Source organism: Eleutherodactylus coqui, chromosome 5 (assembly GCF_035609145.1).
Source record: "Eleutherodactylus coqui strain aEleCoq1 chromosome 5, aEleCoq1.hap1, whole genome shotgun sequence".
Taxonomy (NCBI): Eukaryota; Metazoa; Chordata; class Amphibia; order Anura; family Eleutherodactylidae; genus Eleutherodactylus; species Eleutherodactylus coqui.
Window position 1 is genome coordinate 28,440,656 of NC_089841.1, and position 24,740 is coordinate 28,465,395.

The 24,740-nt window shown below is 46.2% G+C and overlaps 1 protein-coding gene across 1 annotated transcript; it reads left to right on the top strand.

Moving 5' to 3' along the window:
- The first annotated feature begins 223 nt into the window (after positions 1 to 223).
- LOC136628727 (zinc finger protein 84-like) lies at positions 224 to 24,440 on the top strand. Its single transcript, XM_066604827.1, has 5 exons — positions 224 to 256; positions 781 to 906; positions 1,227 to 1,313; positions 21,017 to 21,119; positions 22,636 to 24,440. The coding sequence occupies exons 1-5, from the start codon at positions 224 to 226 to the stop codon at positions 24,216 to 24,218; spliced, it is 1,932 nt and encodes a 643-aa protein (XP_066460924.1). The 3' UTR covers positions 24,219 to 24,440.
- The last annotated feature ends 300 nt before the right edge of the window (positions 24,441 to 24,740 follow it).

The window sequence follows — 24,740 nt, forward strand, 5'->3', positions numbered from 1 at the left end:
CGGGGTTTTCCTATGACTTGCTTCATAACCGCTCCATCTTTCCTGGTTGCTGCTGACCAGGACATGTGACTGCTGCAGCCAATCACTTGTTATGTAATGGGGAAATACTTCTAAATGTTTTCCCTTATTATCTCCAGTAAATTTAGTTTCTTATGTTCTTTGTGTTTTTTACATTGGTTCATATTCTTTTCATTCAAGTTCCTACCAGATTGCTTCATCAAAGATGGAGAAGGACAGAAACAACACGGCAGAAAGTGTATTAAATCTCACCCTAGAGATACTCTTCCAGCTGATTGGGGAGGTGAGAGATTCTGATGATGTCACATTACATCATTCTTATCTATGGTAATAGCAGATGATGTCACTGAAGAGGGGAGAGAGTCTGATGATGTCACATCACATCATTCTTATCTGTGGTAATAGCAGATGTCGTCTCCGGAGGAAGGAGAGATTCTGATGATGTCACATCACATCATTCTTATCTATAGTAATAACAGATAATGTCACTGGGGAGGTGAGAGATTCTGATGATGTCAGATTACATCATTCTTATCTATGGTAATAGCAGATGATGTCACTGAAGAGGGGGGAGATTCTGATGATGTCACATCACATCATTCTTATCTATGGTAATAACAGATTATGTCACTGAAGGAAGGAGAGATTCTGATGATGTCACATTGCATTCTTATCTATAGTAATAACAGATGATGTCACTGGAGAAGTGATGGACTCTGGAAATATCTGTAGTAATATTTATTAATGTCTCCCCACATGCAGGATTACACAGTAGTGAAGAAAACCTCTAGTGATGGCTGTCGGGCCCCTGTGTGTGATGGGTGGGGAAGACCCCGGAGCCCAATAGTGGGGCCCCCATCTCACCCCCTGATACATGAGAACATCAATGTACAGAAGATTCTAGAACTCACCAACAAGATGATGGAGCTGCTGACTGGAGAGGTGATGCTGCAGGGAATGCTGGGACATTATACAGTAACAGCACTGGAGGCTTCTGGGTGATGACTGTATATTGTGTTGTCAGGTTCCTATAAGGTGTCAGGATGTCGCTGTCTATTTCTCCATGGAGGAGTGGGAGTATTTAGAAGGACACAAGGATCTGTACAAGGAGGCCATGATGGAGGACCAGCAGCCGCTCCCATCGCCAGGTAATAGACAGGACTAAATCCACGGGGACTTTATTATCTGTATGTAAAGAATGACTTCAGTGTCCGTCTGTGTTTCCTGCAGTTCCATCCAGTAAGAGAAGCCCACCAGAGAGATGTCCCCATCCTCTTCTTCCACAGGACCATCAGGTAGATGGAGATGTCCCTCTGATCTGTAGAAGGGCTGTGAATCTTTTGTCTTTAGTCTTATTAGATGTCTTGTACTTGTGTGATGAGGCCGGTGGAGATGGCAGAATTACCGCTGACCAGAGACTAGAGATGAGCGAGCACCAAAATCGTCGGGTGCTCGTTGCTGGAGTCGAACTTTCCGCGATGCTCGAGAGTTTGTTTCGAGTTGCGAACCCATTGAAGTCAATGGGCGACTCGAGCATTTTTGTATTATCACCCATGCTCTGCTAAGGTTTTCATTGGTGAAAATCTGCAAAACCCAAGAAAGTGATGGAAACGACACAGAAACAGATAGGGTAGGCGAGGGGCAACATGCTGGGCTGCATTTCAGGTTCCCAGGTTCCATTATTAAGTCACAATAGCGGCAAGAGTGGGGCCCCCCCCCCCTAACAATTTTTACTTCGGACAAACCCTCATTAGCAAGGCACACCTTAGCTAAGCACCACACTACCTCCAACCAAGCACAATCACTGCCTGCGGGACACACCGCTGCCTCTTCTCCTAGGTTACATGCTGCCCAACCCCCCGCACGACCCAGTGTCCACACCGCTCATAAAAGTGTCCCTGCACAGCCTTCAGCTGCCCTCATGCCACACACTGCATGCATAGCCACACCACCCTCATGTCTATTTCTCAGTACATCTGCGATGAGGAGGAACCGGAGGCACACACTGCAGAGGGTTGGCAGGGCCAGGCAGCGATCCTCTTTAAAAGGGGCGGGGCGATAGCCCACAATGCTGTACAGAAGCAATGAGAAATCCAATCCTGTGCCACCTCCATCAGGAGCTGCAAACGTGGGCATAGCAATGGGGAAATCGGTCAAGGTGTCGCATAGCTCAATCGACACCGCAACGGGAAAAGCCATCTGCACTCTGCTCCCTACCCAAGTCAGTCAGTGTCTTTGTGCCAGACAGGTCAAACACTGCGATGGGAACTAAGTGGGCACCAACAGCATAGGTGGGTCCTAGGCAACCCAAGACATGAACAAAAAATAAATCTGAGCGGCCAAACATGGCAGACTTGCACCGCGCCCACGACATAGGCCTCGGCCCACAGCTTCAGCAATTGTAGGCAGGAAGCGGACTTTCACTGCACCCAGGACATACACCTTTGCACAAACCCTCAGCAATCGTGGGCCTACAGCGGACTCCAATGCTAGCGCAGCTGTGCACATCTCATTAGCGCTGTATTGGTCCTGTAGTTTGTCCCAATGCAGTGCCCCGGATAGTAGAGCTAACGTCAGATTAAATACAGGTGGGCTTCGGCCCACACTGCATACCCCAGTCAGACTGGGGTTTTTTATAACTAGTCACAGGCAGGTACAACTCCGCAATGGGAATTCCGTGTGCACCCACAGCATGGGTGGGTCCCAGGAAGCCACCGGCGGTACATAAATAAATCCCATTGCAGTGCCCTGCACAGCTGAGCTAACGTCAGATAAAATACAGGTGGGCTTCGGCCCACACTGCATGCCCCAGTCAGACTGGGGTTTTTATAAGTAGACACAGGCAGGTACAACTCCGCAATGGGAATTCCGTGTGCACCCACAGCATGGGTGGGTCCCAGGAAGCCACCGGCGGTACATAAATAAATCCCATTGCAGTGCCCAGCACAGCTGAGCTAACGTCAGATAAAATACAGGTGGGCTTTAGCCCACACTGCATGCCCCAGTCAGACCGGTGTTTTTAATTCATAGACACAGGCAGGTACAACTCCCTAATGTGAAGTCCCTGTGGACCGACAGCATGGGTAGCTCCCTGGAACCCACCGGCGGTACATAAATACATCCCATTGCAGTGCCCTGGACAGCAGAGCTAACGTCTGATTAAATACAGGTGGGTTTCGGCCCAAATTGCATGCCCCAGTCAGACTCGAGTTTTTTAAAAGTATACACAGGCAGGTAAATCTCCCTAATGTGAAGTCCGTGTGGATCGACAGCATGGGTGGGTCCCAGGAAGCCACCGGCGTTACATTAATAAATCCCATAGCAGTGCCCTGCACAGCTGAGGTAACGTCAGATAAGATACAGGTGGGCTTTGGCCCACACTGCATGCCCCAGTCAGACCGGCGTTTTTAATACATAGACACAGGCAGGTACAACTCCCCTATGTGAAGTCCCTGTGGACCCACAGCATGGGTGACTACCTGGACCCACCGGCGGTACATTATTACATCCTATTGCAGTGCCTTGGACAGCAGAGCTAACGTCAGATTCAATACAGGTGGGCTTCGGCCAAGAATGTTTTCATTGTTGGAGGAGGAGGACGGGGATGTTTTCGAGGCAGTACAAGTCCTGTCCCCGTGTCCATGGTTATATGCACCTTACCAGTAACCGCGTTGGTGGGATAGTGGTCGCAACTGTGGACCTATTAGCGCAGTTTTATTTAGTTGGTTTTCAGAATGTGGCCAGGATTAAATGGGCCGTGGTGGGGGGCTTTCTTATTGTATAGTTTAAGGTGAAATTCTTGGACTGCCGCCAGACGGACCACTGCGAAAGCATTTGTCAAGAATGTTTTCATTGTTGGAGGAGGAGGGGGATGTTTTTGAAGCAGTACATGTCCTGTCCCCGTGTCCATGGTTATATGCACCTTCCCAGTGAATTAGTAACATTTCAGTGGTAAGAGTAAGGACAGACCCCTGTAACATTTCATTGGCAGCAGTGAGGACAGACCCCACTAACATTTCATTTGCAGCAGTATACATAGACCCCAGTAACATTTCAGTAGTATAAGTATAGACAGACCCCAGTAACAGTTCAGTAGTATAAGTCTAGACAGACCCCAGTAACAGTTCAGTTCCAGCAGTGTAGACAGACCCCAGTCACATTTCAGTTCCAGCAGTGCAGACAGATGCCTGTAACATTTCAGTAGTATCATTAGGGACAGGCCCCAGTAACATTTCAGTAGCAACAGTATAGACAGACCCCAGTAACATTTCATTTACAGCAGTATTGACAGACCCCAGTAACATTTCAGTAGTATCAGTTGCGACATGCCCCAGTCACATTTCAGTTCCAGCAGTGCAGACAGACCACAGTAACATTAACGTAGAAGCAGTATGGGCAAAGCAGCAGATAAACATTTCCCTGGCAGCAGTGTAGGGAGAGCACAGCATTTGTAGCATTTCAGTAGTAGCAGTATAGACGGGCCCCAGTAACATTTCCGTCGAAGCAGTATGGACTAAGCAGCAGATAAACATTTCCCTGGCAGCAGTGTAGGGAGAGCATACTATTGGTAAGATTTCAGTAGTAACAGTATAGACAGGCCCCAGTAACATTTACGTAGAAGCAGTATGGGCAGAGCCCACTATTAGTTACATTTCTGTTATAGCAGTATAGACATGCCCCAGTAACATTTCCGTTGAAGCATTATGGGCAGAGCCCAGTATTAGTTGAATTACAGTAGTAACAGTATACACCAACCAAGGTAACATTTCAGGAGCAGAAGTATCAGCAGACCGAAGTAACATTTCTGTTGCAGAAGTCTAGTCATACCCCTCTAGCGTTACAGTGGCAGAAGTATAGGTAGGCAGAACAGAGTTACATTTCTGTAGCACAAGTGTAGGCCAACCCCAGACACAGTGGTGTACCATGAGTGCAGGCGAAGCCCATAAAAATTACTTGGATTACATTGTAGGCGAGGGCCCGAAAAATTGGTGTACCGACAGTACAAATATACCCCAGAAAAATTGCCCATGCCCAACCCAGAGGGCAGGTGAAACCCATTAATCGCTTAGCTTACTGTGGCTTAATTTGTAACTAGGCCTGGAGGCAGCCCAGTCAAAATAAAAATTGGTTCAGGTGGAAGTTTCAATGCTTTAATGAGAATTGAAACAGATAAATATTATTTTGAAAAGTTATCAGCCTTTTGGCCCACAGAAAAATTGCCCGTTCGGGGTGATTACGTGAGGTTTCAGGAGGAGGAGCCGGAGGAGGAGGACGAATATCATACACAGATTGACAAAGCTCTTTAGGTACCGCTGCTGTCCGCTGGTGGAGAAGAGAAGTCTGGGGAAATCCAGGCTTTGTTCATCTTTATGAGTGTAAGCCTGTCGGCGCTGTCAGTTGACAGGCGGGTACGCTTGTCCGTGATGTTTCCCCCAGCTGCACTAAACACCCTCTCTGACAAGACGCTAGCCGCAGGGCAAGCCAGCACCTCCAGGGCATACAGCGCGAGTTCGGGCCACGTGTCCAGCTTGGACACCCAGTAGTTGTATGGAGCAGAGGCGTCACGGAGGACGGTGGTACAATCGGCTATGTACTCCCTCACCATCTTTTTACAGTGCTCCCGCCGACTGAGCCTGGACTGGGAAGGTGTGACACAGTCTTGCTGGGGAGCCATAAAGCTGGCAAAGGCCTTGGAGAGTGTTCCCCTGCCTGCACTGAACATGCTGCCTGATCTCCGTGCCTCCGCTTCTACTTGGCCCTCGGAACTGCGCCTTCTGCCACTAGCGCTGTCAGATGGGAAGTTTACCATTAGTTTGTCCACCAGGGCCCTGGGGTATTGCATCACTCTCAAACCCCTTTCCTCTTCTGAAATGAGAGTGGAAAGGTTCTCCTTATACCGTGGGTCAAGCAGTGTGTACACCCAGTAATCCGTAGTGGCCAGAATGCGTCTAATGCGAGGGTCACGAGAAAGGCATGCTAATATAAAGTCAGCCAAGTGTGCCAGGGTACCTGTACGCAACATATGGCTGTCCTCACTAGGAAGATCACTTTCAGGATCCTCCTCCTCTTCAGGCCATACACGCTGAATGGATGAGAGGCAAGCAGCATGGGTACCCTCTGCAGTGGGCCCAGCTGTCTCTTCCTCCTCCTCCTCAGGCTCCTCCCCCTCCTCCTCCTCCTCCACGCGCTGAGATATAGACATGAAGGTGCTCTGACTATCCAGCGACATACTGTCTTCCCCCGCCTCCGTTTTCGCCCGCAAAGCATGAGCCTTTATGCTTTGCAGGGAACTTCTCAACAGGCATAGCAGAGGAATGGTGATGCTAATGATTGCAGCATCGCCGCTCACCATCAGGGTGGACTCCTCAAAGTTTCCAAGGACCTGGCAGATTTCTGCCATCCAGGCCCACTCTTCTGTAAAGAATTGAGGAGGCTGACTCCCACTACACCACCCATGTTGGAGTTGGTATTCCACTATAGCTCTACGCTGCTCATACAGCCGGACAAAATGTGGAGCGTAGAGTTCCACCGTGTGGGCACGTCGCAAAGCAGTCGGTGCACTGGCAGATTAAACCGATGTTGCAGGGTCCGCAGGGTGGCAGCGTCCGTCTTGGACTTGCGGAAATGTGCGCTGACCCGGCGCACCTTGCCGAGGAGGTCTGACAAGTGTGAGTAGCCTTTCAGAAACCGCTAAACCACCAAATTAAAGACGTGGGCCAGGCATGGCACATGCATGAGGCTGTCGAGCTGCAGAGCCGCCACCAGGTTACGGCCGTTGTCACACACGACCATGCCCGGTTGGAGGCTCAGTGGCGAAAGCCAGCGGTCGGTCTGCTCTGTCGTGGGCCGTGGGCCGTGTGCCTCTTCTCTCCTAAGCTGAGTAGTTTCAGCACAGCCTGCTGACGCTTTCCCACCGCTGTGCTGCCGCGCCGCGCGACATCGACTGCTGGCGACGTGCTGCTGCTGACATGTCTTGATTGCGAGGTAGAAGTTGCGTTGGAGGAGGAAGGTTTAGTGGAGGTGGCATACACCGCCGCAGATACCAGCACCGATCTGGGGCCCGCAATTCTGGGGGTGGGTAGGACATGAGCGGCCCCAGGCTCTGACTCGGTCCACGCCTCCACTAAATTCACCCAATGTGCCATCAGGGAGATATAGTGGCCCTGCCCACCTGTGCTTGTCCACGTGTCCGATGTTAAGTGGACCTTGCCAGTAACCGAGTTGGTGAGGGCGCGTACAATGTTGCGTGAGACGTGGTCATGCAGGGCTGGAACGGCACACAGTGAAAAATAGTGGCAACTGGGGACAGGATAGGGCGGGGCCGCCGCCGCCATAATGTTTTTGAAAGCCTTAGTTTCCACCAGCCTGTAGGGGAGCATCTCCAGGCTGATCAATTTGGCTATGTGGACATTTAAAGCTTGAGCGTGCGGGTGCATGGCAGCGCATTTGCGCTTTCGCTCCAACGATTCTCTTAGTGATAGCTGGACGCTGTGCTGAGAGACATTGCTGGATGGGGCCGAGGACAGCGGAGGTGAGGGTGTGGGTCCAGGCCAGGAGACGGCCGTGCCTGTGTCGTCAGAGGTCGGTTGGATCTCAGTGGCAGGTTGGGGCCCAGGGGGAGAGGCAGTGGCGCAAGCCGGAGGCGGTGAACGGCCTTCGTCCCACCTTGTGGGGTGCTTGGCCATCATATGCCTGCACATGCTGGTGGTGGTGGCTCCCCGGCTGATCTTGGCGCGACAAAGGTTGCACACCACTTTTCGCCGGTCGTCCGCGGTCTCAGTGAAAACCTGCCACACCTTAGAGCACCTTGGCCTCTGCACGGTGGCGTGACGCGAGCGGGTGCTTTGGGAAACAGCTGGGGGATTATTCGCTCTGGCCCTGCCTCTACCCCTGGCCACCCCACTGCCTCTTCCAACCTGTCCTGTGGCTGCAATTGCCTCCCCCTCTGAAGACCGGTCCTCAGTTGGCTTATCACACCAAGTGGGGTCAGTCACCTCATCGTCCAGCGGCTCTTTTTCCGAATCCTCTGTGCGCTCCTCCCTTGGACTTACTGCCCTTACTACTACCTCACTGATAGACAACTGTGTCTCATCAACATCGTCCTCCTCACCCACTGAAAGCTCGAGACAGTTGCCGAAAGTCCCCAGGCTCATTCCCCGGACCCCGGGAACTTTCCAAAGGTTGGGCATCGGTCACGACAAACTCCTCCGGTGGAAGAGGAACCATTGTTGCCCAATCTGGGCAGGGGCCCGAGAACAGTTCCTGGGAGTCTGCCTGCTCATCAGAATGTGTCATTTTCATGGAGTGAGGAGGCTGGGAGGAAGGAGGAGCAGCAGCCAGAGGATTCAGAGTTGCAGCCGTGGACGGCGTAGAAGACTGGGTGGTCGATAGATTGCTGGATGCACTTTCTGCCATCCACGACAGGACCTGCTCACACTGCTCGGTTTTTAATAAAGGTCTACGACGTGGACCCAAAAATTGTGATATGAAGCTAGGGACCCCAGAAACTGTCCTCTCTCCTACTCCTGAAGCAGCCGGCTGTGATTTGCCTGGACCAGGAACTCGGCCTATGCCCACACCTTCACTTGCAATTCCACATCCTCGCCCGCGTCCACGTCCTCTACCCCTACCCCTACCCTTCAGCATGGTGGATTAAGAATCGAGCAGACACTGAGCAGTGTAAAAAATTTTTGGAATTATTGCCGCGCAGTTGGTGCCTGTCAACGGTTATACAACGCAAAAAGAAGCCTGAGCTAAATTATAAGGAAGGATGCAAGCAGGACGAGCTGAGCACTATGCAGTTGAGATTCACCTCCAGTCCCACAGGCCACGCAGTAATGTGCACTGGGTTACAAGCAGACGGAAAAAAGGAGTCCTTTTTAAAAATTTGTTTTTTTCCAATAAAATGCAGGCAATGGAGCGTGTATTGGACTCTCCCTCTATGGCTGTCTGGCACCGTACACTGTGCTGGCAGCTGTCTGGTAACCCAGAGCGCAGAAAAATATTAGTGCTTTTTAAATGTGCACTTGGAGGCAGAGAGCGCTTACATAACGCTAACTGCCCCCAGCAAAAAATGCAACTGAAGGCTGAACTGAGGCCATGCAGTGCAATGCTGAGGTACTACAACTCCCAGCAACCACGGAGCTAAATGCACAGGTAGACAGGATTCCACACTACCACTGTCCCTGCCTCACCAATACTTCCCCTATACTACTTAGTACAGACTGCAGCCTGAGAACGCTATAGCTGTAATGGGGCTGCACGCCCGATATACAAAAAAAAAAAAAAAGGCTAAACTGCTCCCAGCACCCACAACAGTAGTGCACTAGGTGAGCTGTGGCCCTAAGAAGGACCGTTGGGGTTCTTGTAGACGCTAACACTCTCCCACCAGCAACAGCAGCAGCAGCACTCTCCCTAATCTCTGCCAGCGTGTGTCTGAGGCGAGCCGCGGGCGGGGCTGATTTAAATACTCCGGGGTCACTTGATCTCGCCAGCCACTCACTGCAGGGGGGTGGGATAGGGCTGGAACGTCACAGGAGGAAGTTGTAATGCCTTCCCTGCGTTTCTATTGGCCAGAAGATGGCGCAAATCTTTCAGGGAAGGAAATGGAATTGACTCGAACACCGCATGGTGCTCGGCTCGGGTAACGAGCATCTCGAACACCCTAATACTCGAGTATCAAGCTCGGACGAGTACGCTCGCTCATCTCTACCAGAGACATTAGATCAGTTGTGTCAAACTCAAGTATACCAAGGACCACATCAGCGTTATGGTTGCCTTCAAAGGGCTGATTGTAATTGTAAGACTGTAAATGAGGTAGCAGGCTGGATTCCATCCAGGGACCTTAATTTGACACATATGCATTAAATGAAGTCCATGGGAAAAAAATGATCAAGGTCCGCTTTTCCTAAAACGTGATCATTTTTTGGAAGTTTCACCACTCAACAAGCCACAAGTAAACACGCAACTGAATTTTGAACCCTGTAATACATGCAGGGTATATTTCTAAAGCTGAAAACATGGCTGAGAGTTAAATAATTAAAAATATATTTCTGTCTTTCCCTTAACCCCTTAGTGACGGCCCCATTGCCTTTTTATGTCCTTGCCTGCTGGGCTTAATTCCTAGAGGACGTAAAAACATGCCTCCTCTAGGAATGAAAGCCCTGCAGGCTCAGGACGTGATTGCTCCATGCTGCCGGTTACCGGAGGTAGCCGACAGCATGGAGCTGTCATCCAGGACTGCGGGACCCCACCCCCGGTCACACGATCACCAGTATCCACCGGATACCGGCGATCGCATTAAAGTTACCAAAAAGTTAAAAGCAGTTGAGATTTCAGCTCCCCTTACGGATCAGATCCATAAGGGGAGCTGAGAGTACTCACCCCCCACTCCCACCCCCGTCCTCTGCGCCGTCCGGCATCATCTTCTTTCTTCCTGGTCCTGCCGCCGGCATCTGTTCGCCAGACGCATTATGTCACGCGCATGCGCAGAGAGCCGTGAGGCCCGTGGAATTTAAAAACTCCCTGCTCCCGGCTAGTATGAGTAGCCGAGAGCAGGAAGCTGTCACTGGAAGCTGCTGTGTGCAGTTCCCAGTCACATGATCGCTGCTATCCAATGGATAGCAGTGATCATGTAGAAGTAAATAAAAAAAGTTTAAAAAGTGAAAAAAAAAAAAAGAAAAGTTCATATCCTATGGATCATATCCATGAGGGGAGATGAAATTAGGTACCTAAGGCCCCCAGATTTATCCGCGGACCTTGCCCGGCTTCTGCGCACGCGTCCGTTGCCAAAATGGCATACGCAGGCGTAAAAGCCACAGATTGGCGGGGTAATTTAAAATCTCCCCGCAACTGGCTACTAAATGTAGCCAAGACCCTGGAGATTTCATGGGGTGTCATGGTAGGCTTTTCCCAGTCATGTGATCACCATTATCCAATGTCCCCTGACGGGATCCTTATCTGCGGACCTTTCCCCAGTTTTGGGGCATTCGCCCGTTGCCAAAATGGCAGACGCAAGCGCAGAAGCTGGGGAGGGCAAGGGGAAATTTAAAATTTCCTTGCTCCTGGCTAAAGGTAGCCAAGAGCATGGAGATGTCACGGGGGGCCGCAGTGAGTGGTCTTCGGTCACGTGATGACTATTATCCAATGGATAATGGTGATCACGTAAAAGTTAAAAGACAGTTAAAGTTTGACGCTCCGTTCAGTTTGGGCCCCGTTGTGCATCCAGACAGAAAATTAGGGCCACAATGGGTATGTTTCTGAACACAGGACAAATGGAGGTATACATTTTGGGGTGAATGTCTGCATTCCTATGTATGCTATACAAAAAAAACTATTTTTAAAATGACATAGTTGCCAAAACAACAAAAATCATAATTTTTTCCTTCTGCTTTGCTTCGATTCATTTAAAAACGGTGGAGTCAAAATACGCAGTACACCCCTAGATGAATGCATTAAGGGGTTTAGTTTTTAAAATGGGGTCATTTGTGGGGGTTCTCTATCGTTTCGACCGCTCAAGGCGTCTACCAGTGTGCAATGGGGCCTGAAACACCTTCAACCAAAATGTCTGTTCTGAAAACCACCCACTGCTGCTTTCAGTTAGGGCCCCGTTGTGCATACGGACAGAAGATTAGGGCCACAATGGGTATGTTTCTGAACACGGGACAAACGGGGGTATGCATTTTGAGGTGTAAATCCTTATTTTCATGTGCACTATAAAAAAAAATCCTGTGTTAAAAATTATGTTTTTGCAAAAATGTGAAATTTTATTTTTCCTACTCTAAATTGCATTAATTCCCAGAAACTGTGGGGTCAAAATACTCCTGACCCCCCTCAGTGAATACACTAAGGGGTGTAATTTTTAAAATGGGGTCACTTGTGGGGTTATCTATAATTCTGACACCTATGAGCCTTTGCAATCTTGGCTTGGTGCCGGAAAATAAAGTGTTCCTCAAAATGTTGATAATTAATGTTAAATTTGTACGTCTCTTAAATGGTTAAAAAAATTACAGTTTTTCAAACGTGCGTCCAGAATAAAGTAAAGAGATGGAAATATATATCTTGGCAAAAATTTCTACAGTATGTTTGCACATATTTGAGATATTACAGTTGAAAATGTGAAAAAAGACAAATTCTGTGGGTCTATTTTTACCACCTAATTAAAGTATAATATGTGGCGAAAAAACAATATCAGAATCACTGGGATATGCAAAACCTTAACGGAGTTATGATATGTTAAGTGATGGATGTCAGATTTCCAAAATTTGCCTCCGTCACTAAGGCGCAAACAGGCTTCGTCACTATGGGGCTAAAGCACCACTCTGGCAAAAACCACATTTTTCCATCCCTGTACCCCTCCTCTGCTTTTCTGCTGTGTTCTAAATGTCTCTGAATATTTCCTATACATTGCAGTTACTTCCATGCAGTGCAGTCTTCTGTCTACTTACCAGGCACTGTTCTGATGTTAAGATCTGTCCCTCCTTTGTCTTCCACTCTTCTAAGCAATCAATCCTATAGTGCATCAATATTACATGATTAGTTAGTACCATCTCTGCCTGCTGGGAGGTGGTATTATTAACTTCTGCATTCACCTAAATAAGCTATAGACCACAAGTATACAGTCAGGTGGCTGAACTGTCATCTCTTTCACTATAAATGTTTGACAAGAACTGCTAATCATCAGCTGTAACTGTGATAGGAGTCTCCGTATCCCCCTCTAAAGAGCTTGTCTGGTAGGGTCCATCACACAAGAATTATACTTACTGTAAAACTGACTTTTTGGGATGAACATAAAGCACAGTAAATCTGAGATGTTCAGAATTGAAACCACATAACATACAGTGTGTTTAGCCATGTTAAATATACATGTGTATGATGTACCTGAGGGTATCATTGAGTCGCCATCTAATATCTACTGTATGTCCAGTTTCTAGACCTGCAGCTATGTAGCAATCAGAGTACCCTGTTTCCCCGAAAATAAGACGTGTCTTATATTAATTTTTGCTCCCAAATATGCGCTACGTCTTATTTTCAGGGGGTGTCTTATTTCGCCGCGGCAAATCCGTCTGTGGCTGCTAATCCCTCAATTGGCCATCTTTGTGGACGAAATATCTCAGAAATCTCGTCCACATGGGACAGCGAATCTGTCACGGCAAAGCTGGGAGAAGCCAGTGTTGTGGTGCGGATTCACTGGCCACAGAAACGGAAAAGCGTGCAGCCAGGTCGCTTCAAAACCCGCGGCTAAGTACCGTGGGTTTTGAAGCAGCGCTTTCCCGGCGGAAATCTCGCTGTTTATCGCTGTGGCCAAACTGCGAGATTTCCGCTGGAAATACGCTCTGTGAGAACCCAGCCTTTGGGCTCCCACCCACTAGCGTTTTTTTACTGCGAAATTCGCAGCGTTTTTTTTTTCTGCAGGGGTCTTTGGGCTATGGGAGTTATAAAGCTAAAATCGCGATTGCGCAAAATTGCGATTTCGCTGTAAATCGCGATTTTGCGCGATCGCGATTTTAGCTTTACAAGTCCCATAGACCCCCTGTAGAAAAAAAAAACGTGCGAATTTCGCAGTGAAAAAAACGCTAGTGGGTGGGAGCTCTTAAGAATAACACACAGGTTGCCTGACTCACACACAGAGCCATGAAAAAATAAGGGCTGTAAAGTAACGTACCTGTCTGCTGACTTTAATTACCGGTACCGTATCACCGACAGAAGGTTCTGTACCACTTGTAATCAGGGATGGTATTGCAGCTTCCGGCCACCAGGGGGAGCTCATCACAGCAGACGTGTACAGCAGGAACAGAACATACAGTATGGCATTTTCCAGCCAGCAGGGGGAGCTCACGACAGCACACTCGTACAGCACCGCAGGGACAGGATAACGGCAGCAGGAGAAGGAGTAACGGCAGACTGCAGATCTACTGATACATCTGGAGGTTAGCGACAACGGGGGTGGCAGCAGGGGACAGGCCTCTTGACTTGCCTGCACATTTACAAGCGATGGCCGTGGAACATCGGGAACATCGGGTGGCAGGTGACTGTCTTCATATCCTGCATGCAGCTGCTCTGCAACGGACGGTGAAGGTAGGAGACAGCAGCGGCGGGCTAAAAAGAATCATAGCTGCATGCTCTGGTGTTCTGTTCATCGGGCATGCTTATATACAAACACACTTTACTATGCCTTACTATTGGGGGGGGCTTATATTTGGGACTTCTGCAAATGTCTTACTATGTCTTACTTTCAGGGGGTGTCTTATTTTCGGGGAAACACGGTAGTTAGAACATAACCCACTCAGACAAGGGGTTTCCTACTGGACCTTCTATGGGCAGCCAGCCAAAATAACATCACCCAGAAGTATGGTGGGGTTCAGTAAAAGTGTCGGGTTTAAAGAATTGGTTTAAAATGACGTTGAGAAGGCTGAACTATTCAATTACTATTTTGCATCTGTTTTCTCTTGGAAAGTAGATGTAACATCAACTGATTTTTCCTGTGCCAATGAAGGAATAAAATAATGCAGGCCATCTATTGGAACTTCTATTGCAAATTCTGCCTTTTGAACATACCCATAAGGGTTATGGAGGGTCTAGATTGCTGTGTATTTAGGTGGGATCTGGACTGGGTTCCGTATTTAAGGGGGGTTTCATTCAAAAAGGCATTGACCCGGGGTCTTTTTTTACAAGAGGGTCTGACTTGGTATCTGTGTTTAGGGTGGATCTAGGCTTGGGTCTCTATTTAGGTTAGGGTCTGGCACAGGGTCTGTATTTGGCGGTGTTGGGATCTATAGTTTTCCATAGTTCTTCTCACAAACTGAATGCCATAAGGAACCTTCTGAAGGGTGAGCTCACATGTATCAGCCACAGGGTGGCTGCAAGGGGAACAAAATACCATTCTGACATGGGTTTACCACAAATCGGCCATTTGTTCAGACTGGCAAAGCTGTGCGGTTTAGTGAATGATACTGCTGTTTGTTCTGATGGCCTCTTGCCTTTCCCATGATCCACTTCAGTTTTGTGATGTGGTCACAGGTCCCTCTACCCTTGCAGAATCCAGCTTTCATATCAAGAATTTACTGGTCAATGATATTGTCTAAATGCCCCTAAATGATTTTGGTGAAGTACCTTGCTAGCATGGGGAATCAGAGAGATAGTTCTATAGTATCTACAGACCTTGACATCACCCTTCTTAGGCAGTGAGATGAAACTGATCTTTCCCAATCCTTTGGCCATATACAGGTGCTCCAGATTGTCCGCCATAGTGTTATTAGGGCAGCTCACGGGACTGGTTAGAGCAGCTCTGCAATGATTCTATTGATGCCAGATGTTTTGCTGTCTGGTAGCTGCCTCATTGCCCACTTCACTTTCCAACAGGTCTGGTTCCAGATCCTCTTGGCTCCCATGTTCCTCTGCATGGTCACTGCCGCGCTGACTTATAGTCCTTCTGTATATTCTTTCCATCTCTTCTTCATGTCTTACTGGTCACGGATTTCATTCCCATCGTGGTCCTTTATGGCTGCTTGGCAGGCAGAGAAAGGCTTCTTCATCTTTTTCAAAATTGCAAATAATTCCCTTGTTTGACCCTTCTTAAAGGCCAATTCAAGGCTCCTGCATCGGGCGTTCAAGAAATTTTAGTTGTTTTATTCTGTCTTGTCTCTATGCGGCAGTGATCCTGAGGTGGCTGGACATAAATGATCAGGGTATTGGGTTGAAAATAGATGGAAGAACCATCAGTAATCTAAGATACAGAGATGATGCGTTTTACCTGCAGATGCAAGGCATTTTCATGGCAAAAACGCCTCCCATCACTTCTGGGAAGTAGCGATCGACAAATGTTTCCCATTGTTTTCAGTGGGAAGTGTTATCAGACCACACTGGTACCGATCTGATGACCACGTTGCCAGGTGCCAAATTGGTAGATATGGAAGCCCGTGATGAGGAGATTTTGCTAGCATTATTTATCAATAGCATGAAATCACTCCATGTTATGTCAAGACACTTCTCGAATGAATTCTACTTTATTATCAATATTACCAATTCTTATACAGAAAGACAAGGGCGTATCCAAATGTTGCCTCGTACAAAGATTAGTGTTACGTAGCTTACTGTTACAAAGGTGAAAATACTTATTAATCATAAGACTTATTGACATCTAACAAATAGTCTTAAAGCTCTTAAGACTCGTCTCAGACATAGAAATTGCCTAAGTCAGGATATTGCTGTTGCATTAGACAATATTTCTGCTCTAGTTGTGTGTCTTCTCTGTTAACATAGCTTAGCCTTATTTAATTTGTCTATTGACTTCTTATCTTAAAATCCTAGTTCCTGCGCTAAAAAAAGCATAGGTTTTAGTCTTCTATTTAAGGGTCAATAGTCCAATACAAGGTAAGAAACATACACTTATTGCATTCTGAAACTTAACACTTTATATTCCACAACAAAAGCATTGCATCGCATGCCATGAGATGTGGTTTCCTGTGTCATTGAAAACTATATGCAATGTGCTCTGAGGAAAGCAAAAAGATAGAACACGCAGTGATTTTTTTTTCTTCCCGCACTGCACAAGTCTCCTGATTTTCTTGACCATGTGAAAGTGAGCATATGCTTACTCTCCTTGGCATACCTGCGGACAGCAGGGGAATACCAAGGAGAATAAGTATAGGACTTGCATCGCTGGATTCAGCGCTTCAGCTCCTATGAGTCCTTAAATTTAGTTTATGGGACTCATAGGTGCGGACAAGGCAGTGCAGTTTTTGGAAGTGCTAATCAGCTTATCAGCTGCTTTTATTGTGATAGTTGTATCATTAGATAAAGATCTTAAAGCATCAAATTCACATTTACTCATGTTTGGTTTCCCAAATTTGGATTTACCATCAAAACACCTTAACTTTGCCACATCTTTTTGGACCAATGCAATGTAGGCCTCAAGGCAGGGATTGGAACAAGGAGGTAAATAGTGGCTTTTGTTGCGCAGACCAACACCCACCAGGGAAAAGCCCCCACGGGAGTTGGTCTGCGCAACAGCACCACTGGATTTATCAGAGAAAGTATTTCTCAACCGCAAATTGCGGCAGAATCTTTTTAAATCAAGGTCAAGCTGAAACCAGTCCACATACCCAGTTTTTGGGCAAAAAGATAGACCCTTAGCGAGTACCTTACTTTTGGTGGCGGACAACGGTCTGGAAGATATATTCACTACTAGACTAGATTCGACATCGATCGTCCCAGTGGTGGCCTTGATGTGGGTACTTTGTTTCTGTTGTGCATAGTCTCTCTTGAGGGTCCTTTTATGCTTGACACCTCCTCTTCGCTTGCTGTGCCGTGGTCTTCTTTTTCTTGCATTTGTTGCACATGCCCCGCCCTAAAAAAGACTGGTTAGAAGGGGTAGTGGCACATGACGAGTCATCCGTGGAGTATGATAAACTAGGAGACTGATTGGTCCTTGGACGGTTCCTATATCTTCTTCCTCTAGATCTAGGTCTGTTCCTTTGAGGACCTTGTTCATAGCCATGGTGAGTCTTTAATGCCTGCCAAGAAAAGACAGCACCCTCTTCATAGTCATGTTGGTCACGAAACCATTTGGATCGTTTTCGATCCTCCAGATCTTCCTTGAATCCCTTCAAGAAGGAGTCAAATTTCATATGTCGAGAATCCCAATCTTGTTGAGTTACTTTACTGGTGATCTCAAACTCAATCGAAGAAAATTTTTCTTGTAGCGAATTAACTTAATGTTGTAAAAATTCTATATTTAATAGGATGATGTCGAATGAGAATCTAATAACAATAGCTTCAAATTTTTTACAAAACTGGGTATTATGTCTCAATAAAGTAGGCTGAGTATTAGGTCTCAAGCCTCTTGGAATACGTCCTGCTTTATAATATTGTTTTAGCGTAATCATGTGTAAATTAGATGTAACTATTTTCTTGTTCACTTGTTCCCATTTGTTCATCAGCATATCAGAAGTAGGAAGATTGAGTGCAAAGTTCTCGTCAGGAGTATCAGCCAGTAATTTTTCAATTTCATCATCTGTGTAGGACACAAAACCTGGAGCAAATCCTGGTGCATCATTAGCCAGGATAACAGAGTGAGAGTCCGCTCCCCGTGGTGCACGTTGGAAGTCCATAATAACTATAGGCTGTAGAAGAGAGGAGACCACGGCACTCCCAAAAACAACCCGCGGGATAAAAATCCACTCGGGGGGGGAGGAAAAATTATTTCCAAGACTTAAGCGTCAGCAATGAATGCAAAGCCACCCTAGGGGCTATGGACCTACGCTCCATAAAACATGTAGAGTAGACGAGTGGAGGAGGTGGCAGCATAAAATGATGCAGAAAATTATGTCATACAAAGGAACATGTTTATTGCGTCCAAGTTAGATAGGCAACGTTTCGACCTATAATTAGGTCTTTTTACAAGCAATAGCTACCTAAGAGCACTGGGCAACAAGCAGTCATATAGCAGCATAATAGGGTATAAACCACAGTATAGTTAAATAGATGCAGACAAGGAAAAGCACCAGCTGCCGGTAAGATCGGGGCTAAACAAGGCGCAGGCGTCATGACGTAGAGGCACTGTGTATCAATATGGTAGAGCTATACACAGCAGAAGCTATGAGCGGTGATCATGTGGCAGCGTCTGATCACGTGAAAGAGACGGGGTTCACGTGACCGTGTGTGTGACGTCAACGCGTCGTGTAGTACCAGTGAGTGCATAGTAACAAGTGATGCGTGAACGTTAGGCGTCATCTAGAGAAGTATATAGTAAAAACATACTAATAAGGAGTAATAGATGTAATGAAAACCGGCAATATAGCAATATATAAGTGGAATAGACCAGAAACAGTGTCAGGTGAAAAACCATACAGAAATTAACACATGCATGAAAAATATACGGTGATGCTCATGATGGACTGTGGTAAAGATGTCAGGGGAAAAAAGGGCTGGAACATGGACCAAATGAAGATCCTAAAAAAAGACAAAGAAAAAAGCCGTGGGGGCTGTTCCCTGGTGGGTGTTGGTCTGCACAGCAAAAGCCACTATTTACCTCCTTGTTCCAATCCCTGCCTTGAGGCCTACATTGCGTTGGTCCAAAAAGATGTGGCAAAGTTAAAGTGTTTTGATGGTAAATCCAAATTTGGGAACCCAAACATGAGTAAATGTGAATTTGATGCTTTAAGATCTTTATCTAATGATACAAATATCACAATAAAAGCAGCTGATAAGGGCGGGGCGCTCGTGGTAATGGACACTACTAAATATCTTAATGAGGTCATGCCACAATTATGAAGCATTGAAGTCTGATCCCACTGCTCGACTTCAAATTCAGAATTTTACTGAATGATGCTATGATGGACGGCACCATTGATGCCAAACTCCTTCGCTTCATTGATGTCCTACATCCTAAATCTCCAACCCTTTACATCCTACCTAAAATTCATAATGATTTGTTGAACCCCCTTGGAGACCGATTGTCTCAGCATGTGGTTCTATCTTCACAAACGCAGCAATATTCCTTGATAAAATACTACGTCCTTTTGCCAACAATGCTCTCTCCTTCGTACAAGATACTGGTGACTTCCTATCTAAAATCTTTTATCCCGCGGGTTGTTTTTGTGAGTGCCGTGGTCTCCTCTCTTCTACAGCCCACGGCACTTCTACTTTGGGATCCTCGCCTGTTGTGAGAGTGAGGGTCTAACTTCTTGTGTGATGCATTCCCAATATAATACAAATACATTAGTAGTCTGCACAAAAGCACAGCCAACCCCCAACATATGCATTATAGCCAGCTGTAGGTACTCCACGCACATACAATCCTGCCTTTACACTCAGGGCAGACCACTTAAACCATGCACGCAAAACAAAAATTCTGGGTGAAGGCTCGTGTCCCAGAATGGCGAGCAGATGACAATCAATGATATTAGAGGCTTCCTCAAAGTGATAGTTTAGTCTAACTGCGCTCACAACGTATGGTCCTCTAGACCCGCTTATAATTTCTACCCCTGGTCCCGGGGAGTCAGTGATTGGAAAGGGTTTAAATACCTCCAAGCTCTTGTGTATGTGTCCCATTTGATTTGAACACTATTTATGTGCAGGAAACCCCTACCAGACTCATTGGGCAGAACTGTCGCTTCTACATTTTCCTGGGGTGAGAGCATACGACAATTCCCTTGGACCTCTGAATGACCCAGGGTGATAACCCTACTTCATTCCATAAGGACATACAACTTTGCATTGATAACCTCCATATCTAATTAAAAATGTTATCACTTGGCCTAAGGACCCCAATCATGTCAGAATTGGGAACCAGGGACACCAGGACTGCGACGGTGACAAGAGGGCATCCTCTACGTCTAAAGGAAAGAAGGTTGTATCACCAACTCAGAAGGGGATTCTTAATTGTAAGAGCAGTGAGACCCTGGAACTCTCTGCCTGAGGAAGTGACAAAATCGATCGAGGAGTTTGAGGGAAAAGATGTCTTTTTAGTGTGCTACGATATTACAGGGTATAGACATTTAATAACCAGAAGGGTTGTGATCCGGGTATCTTCCACTCATCCGTCTTAGAGGCAGGTAGGAACTTTTTCAAATATTGATCCAGTGATTGTTCTGACTGACACTATGGTGTTGAGAAGGAATTTTTTCCTCCCAAAAATGAGCAAATTGGCTACTGCCTCCATTAGGGTTTTTTTTTTTGCTGCCTTCCTCTGGATCAACATGCAGGAGTGGGTGGAAACGGGCTGAAGTGGATGGACACTTGTCTTTTTTCAGCCTAGCATACTATTTTACTATGTTAGATGAGCTCCAAATCAAATGTCATGAACCCGGTGACAGAATCCCTTTAACGAGCAGTTGTAATCTAAGTAAATCTGCACCCACTTTGACATGACTCTGATAACTACTGCTGTCAGGTCATTTTTGGTCATCATGATGATTAATGATCATTTCTAGTGATGTAAAACCTTGCACACGACTTCTCCAACCGTCTGCTGACTCTTACAACATTTGTCTCACAGCTTTTGTTCCAGGATGAAGATTTAACCAATATTAATGCTACAGAGAAAAATGTGAGGGGCGATCAGCGGTGTAAAGAGGGGATTCCTACAGGTAACCGCCCAGGTGAGTAGTAACCACTAAATACAGCAGAGAAGAGTCACAGATTCTCCTCGGTCACCGGCTGCAGATAGTTATGTAGATTCCATGGCGACCTAGAGCAAAACTAAGAATGCTCCTCCCCCACTGGGATAAATATAATATTATATTTTCTTATCTATGGGGCCAAACCTTGTTTCAGGGCACTCTCCCCATCAAGCTGCCCACTATAGTTTCACTAGGTAATAGTGCCACCCCTCCCCCCACCGTTGTGATCTCCCTTTATGTAATAGTGCCCCCTGCTGTTGCCTCAGTTAGTAATGCGACTTCCTCTGAGACTCCGAACATTGATATAGCTAGAGTCCTATGGGCCCAAGAGCAAACTTTAAACACCAAAAGATTTAATTCCATATCATTCCTGTCCATCTCCAAGTGGCAGCATCATACTTCCATGTGCCCCAAACTACTCCCTCATCCTCCAAGGTCCTGCAAACAGTCCCTATCATCCTCCAAAATGCTCACATCATATTCCACTGTACCCCAAACTGCCCCCATGCTCATCAATGTACCTGAACAGACCCCATTATCCTCCACTTTTCCCCATCATTCTCAATTGTGTTGTGTGCTCTCTCACCGGCTCACAATGTGACCTCACTTCTTTCCCCCCGACGCGGTCACTCAACTACAGTGAACACTGGAGCCGGGAGGGAGGTCACTCTTTCAGCCTGTGAGAGAGAGCGGGACACAGCGGTACTGTGAGTAAGACTGTCAGAACTAGTAGCGGCAGGAGCTGCCATAGCTTTGAGAGCAGGGGCAAACTAGGTGGCCATAAACATGTGTGGGGCAACCCAGCTTGGTTGTCACCTGCCCCCGGCCCTAGTCCTGGTCTGACATGACAGGATATAGAATTATTGTATGTACTAAGCTGTCTTATAGATGAGCAGCTCTATATTTGCCGTATACTGTGTGTTCCTGACATCCGGCTTCATGGGAGATTTTATACGAGTTTTTTTTATGGAAAAACAAAAAATGATCTTGGTGCAGAAATGGCCGAACTCCATCTGTATGGAAAATACTATTTCTGTAGCTTGGGCTCGGAGATCTACCGGGAGCAGGAACCCAGAGGTTGTACAGAACTCTCCTGTCCAGTACCTTTCATGACCCTTTTTCAGACCCCTGGGACCCCCATGTTATTGATGAAAACCAGAATTTGCTTGTAAGTCCCGATTCACATCTGCAGTTTCTGGTGATGTTTTCTGCACCGACAATCACTTAGTGTTTAAGTGAGCTGCAAACCAAGTGACTTCAATGAGTGAGCGATTCTCTCTCGCTCTGTCAGGATCCATGTTTACATGGGCTGACAGTCATCCCTAATGGCTCTTTTCAGTGATTACTCTAGTGTCTGTCAGCCTGTGTAAAAGCACCCTTAGATGATGATTACATTTTGCTACATGACTTGTTATTTGTATAGAAATGTTATAAAATATCAGCATCTTTTATAAGGTTTGTAGTATTAAAGAATAATCAGCTTTACTCTCTGCAGATGACGGTACCGGGAGCTCAGAGGGAGATCTGATATCTGCAGATACTAAAGCAGAGGATTGTGGTATCACACAAGATACATATGAAGAACCTGCCATTATCCCAGATATCCCCTCAGCCCTTCACAGCCAAAATACATCATCTGATCCTCTTATACAGGTCCCATCTTGTGATCCATCACACACTGATAAAGGTCACAGAAGGGGAAAACATCAAGAAACCCATACAGGAGAGAAGCCGTATTCATGTAAAAAATGTGTAGAACGTTTCCGAGTTAAATCACATCTACTTACACATCAGAGAATTCACACAGGAGAGAAGCCATGTTCTTGTTCAGAATGTGGGAAATGTTTTGCACAGAAAGTACTGCTAGTTCAGCATCAAAGAATTCACACAGGAGAGAAGCCATTTTCTTGTTCAGACTGTGGGAAATGTTTTACACAGAAAGCAAACCTGTTTACACATCAGAGAATTCACACAGGAGAGAAGCCATTTTCTTGTTCAGAATGTGGGAAAAGTTTTGCACATAAAGCAAACCTGTTTACACATCAGAGAATTCACACAGGAGAGAAGCCATTTTCTTGTTCAGAATGTGGGAAAAGTTTTGCACATAAAGCAAACCTGTTTACACATCAGAGAATTCACACAGGAGAGAAGCCGTTTTCTTGTTCAGAATGTGGGAAATGTTTTAGAGAGAAACCAGCTCTTGTTGATCATCAGAGAATTCACACAGGAGAGAAGACATTTTCTTGTTCAGAATGTGGGAAATGTTTTACACTGAAATCAAAGCTTGTTGATCATCAGAGAATTCACACAGGAGAGAAGCCATTTTCTTGTTCAGAATGTGGGAAAAGTTTTGCTCATAAAGCAAACCTTTTTAGACATCAGAGAATTCACACAGGAGAGAAACCATTTTCTTGTTCAGAATGTGGGAAAAGTTTTAGAGAGAAACCAGCTCTTGTTGATCATCAGAGAATTCACACAGGAGAGAAGCCGTTTTCTTGTTCAGAATGTGGGAAATGTTTTACATTGAAATCAAAGCTTGTTGATCATCAGAGAATTCACACAGGAGAGATGCCATTTTCTTGTTCAGACTGTGGGAAATGTTTTACACAGAAAGCAAACCTGTTTACACATCAGAGAATTCACACAGGAGAGAAGCCGTTTTCTTGTTCAGAATGTGGGAAAAGTTTTGCACATAAAGCAAACCTGTTTACACATCAGAGAATTCACACAGGAGAGAAGCCGTTTTCTTGTTCAGAATGTGGGAAATGTTTTACATTGAAATCAAAGCTTGTTGATCATCAGAGAATTCACACAGGAGAGAAGCCGTTTTCTTGTTCAGAATGTGGGAAATGTTTTACATTGAAATCAAAGCTTGTTGATCATCAGAGAATTCACACAGGAGAGAAGCCGTTTTCTTGTTCAGAATGTGGGAAATGTTTTACATTGAAATCAAAGCTTGTTGATCATCAGAGAATTCACACAGGAGAGAAGCCGTTTTCTTGTTCAGAATGTGGGAAATGTTTTACACGGAAAGCAAAGCTAATTCGGCATCAGAAAATTCACACAGGTAAAAAGTAAAGTGACATGTCATACACAAGAAAAAGGAAGCAATTTAGGGCACTAAGTGATGAGTAAGAAATGTATGTAATTACTGATAATTATGTGTTATCCAGAAACAAATAGCATCCAGATAACCCACCTTTATATCAGCCGTGTACATAGAATATTTCACACTGATACATATAACTGCGTCTCTAAACTGGTTTCTAACTGTTGATAAAAGTTTACTTGTATAACTTACATGTCTGTGTTTGGACCGATCTTTCTTCTTCCTTTAGATGATGTTTCCTCAGAACTGATGGAGATGAGGGAGAGCTGGTACCCATTATGTGTATAAGTAGTGAGGGGAGAATCACTGCCGATCCCGGACTTTGTGGAGTTTGTTAGGACATTTTTTTGTTTTGAGAAGGATCCTTTCATAAATGATAACTATAAGAACCTTATTCCACCACTGAGCCCAGCAAGGGCGTCTCCCCTCCATCTCATCGCTATAGGGTCATATACTAGGAAGAGTCGCACACAGTAATATACAGCTGTGAT

Excerpts from the sequence above, each read along its gene's own strand:
- LOC136628727 (XM_066604827.1), top strand. The coding sequence starts at position 224 with ATGGAGAAGGACAGAAACAACACGGCAGAAAGT. Across the intron at positions 907-1,226 it reads TGATACATGAGAACATCAAT|TGTCCGTCTGTGTTTCCTGC; the intron begins GTACAGAAGATT and ends GAATGACTTCAG. Across the intron at positions 1,314-21,016 it reads TTCTTCCACAGGACCATCAG|CTTTTGTTCCAGGATGAAGA; the intron begins GTAGATGGAGAT and ends TTTGTCTCACAG.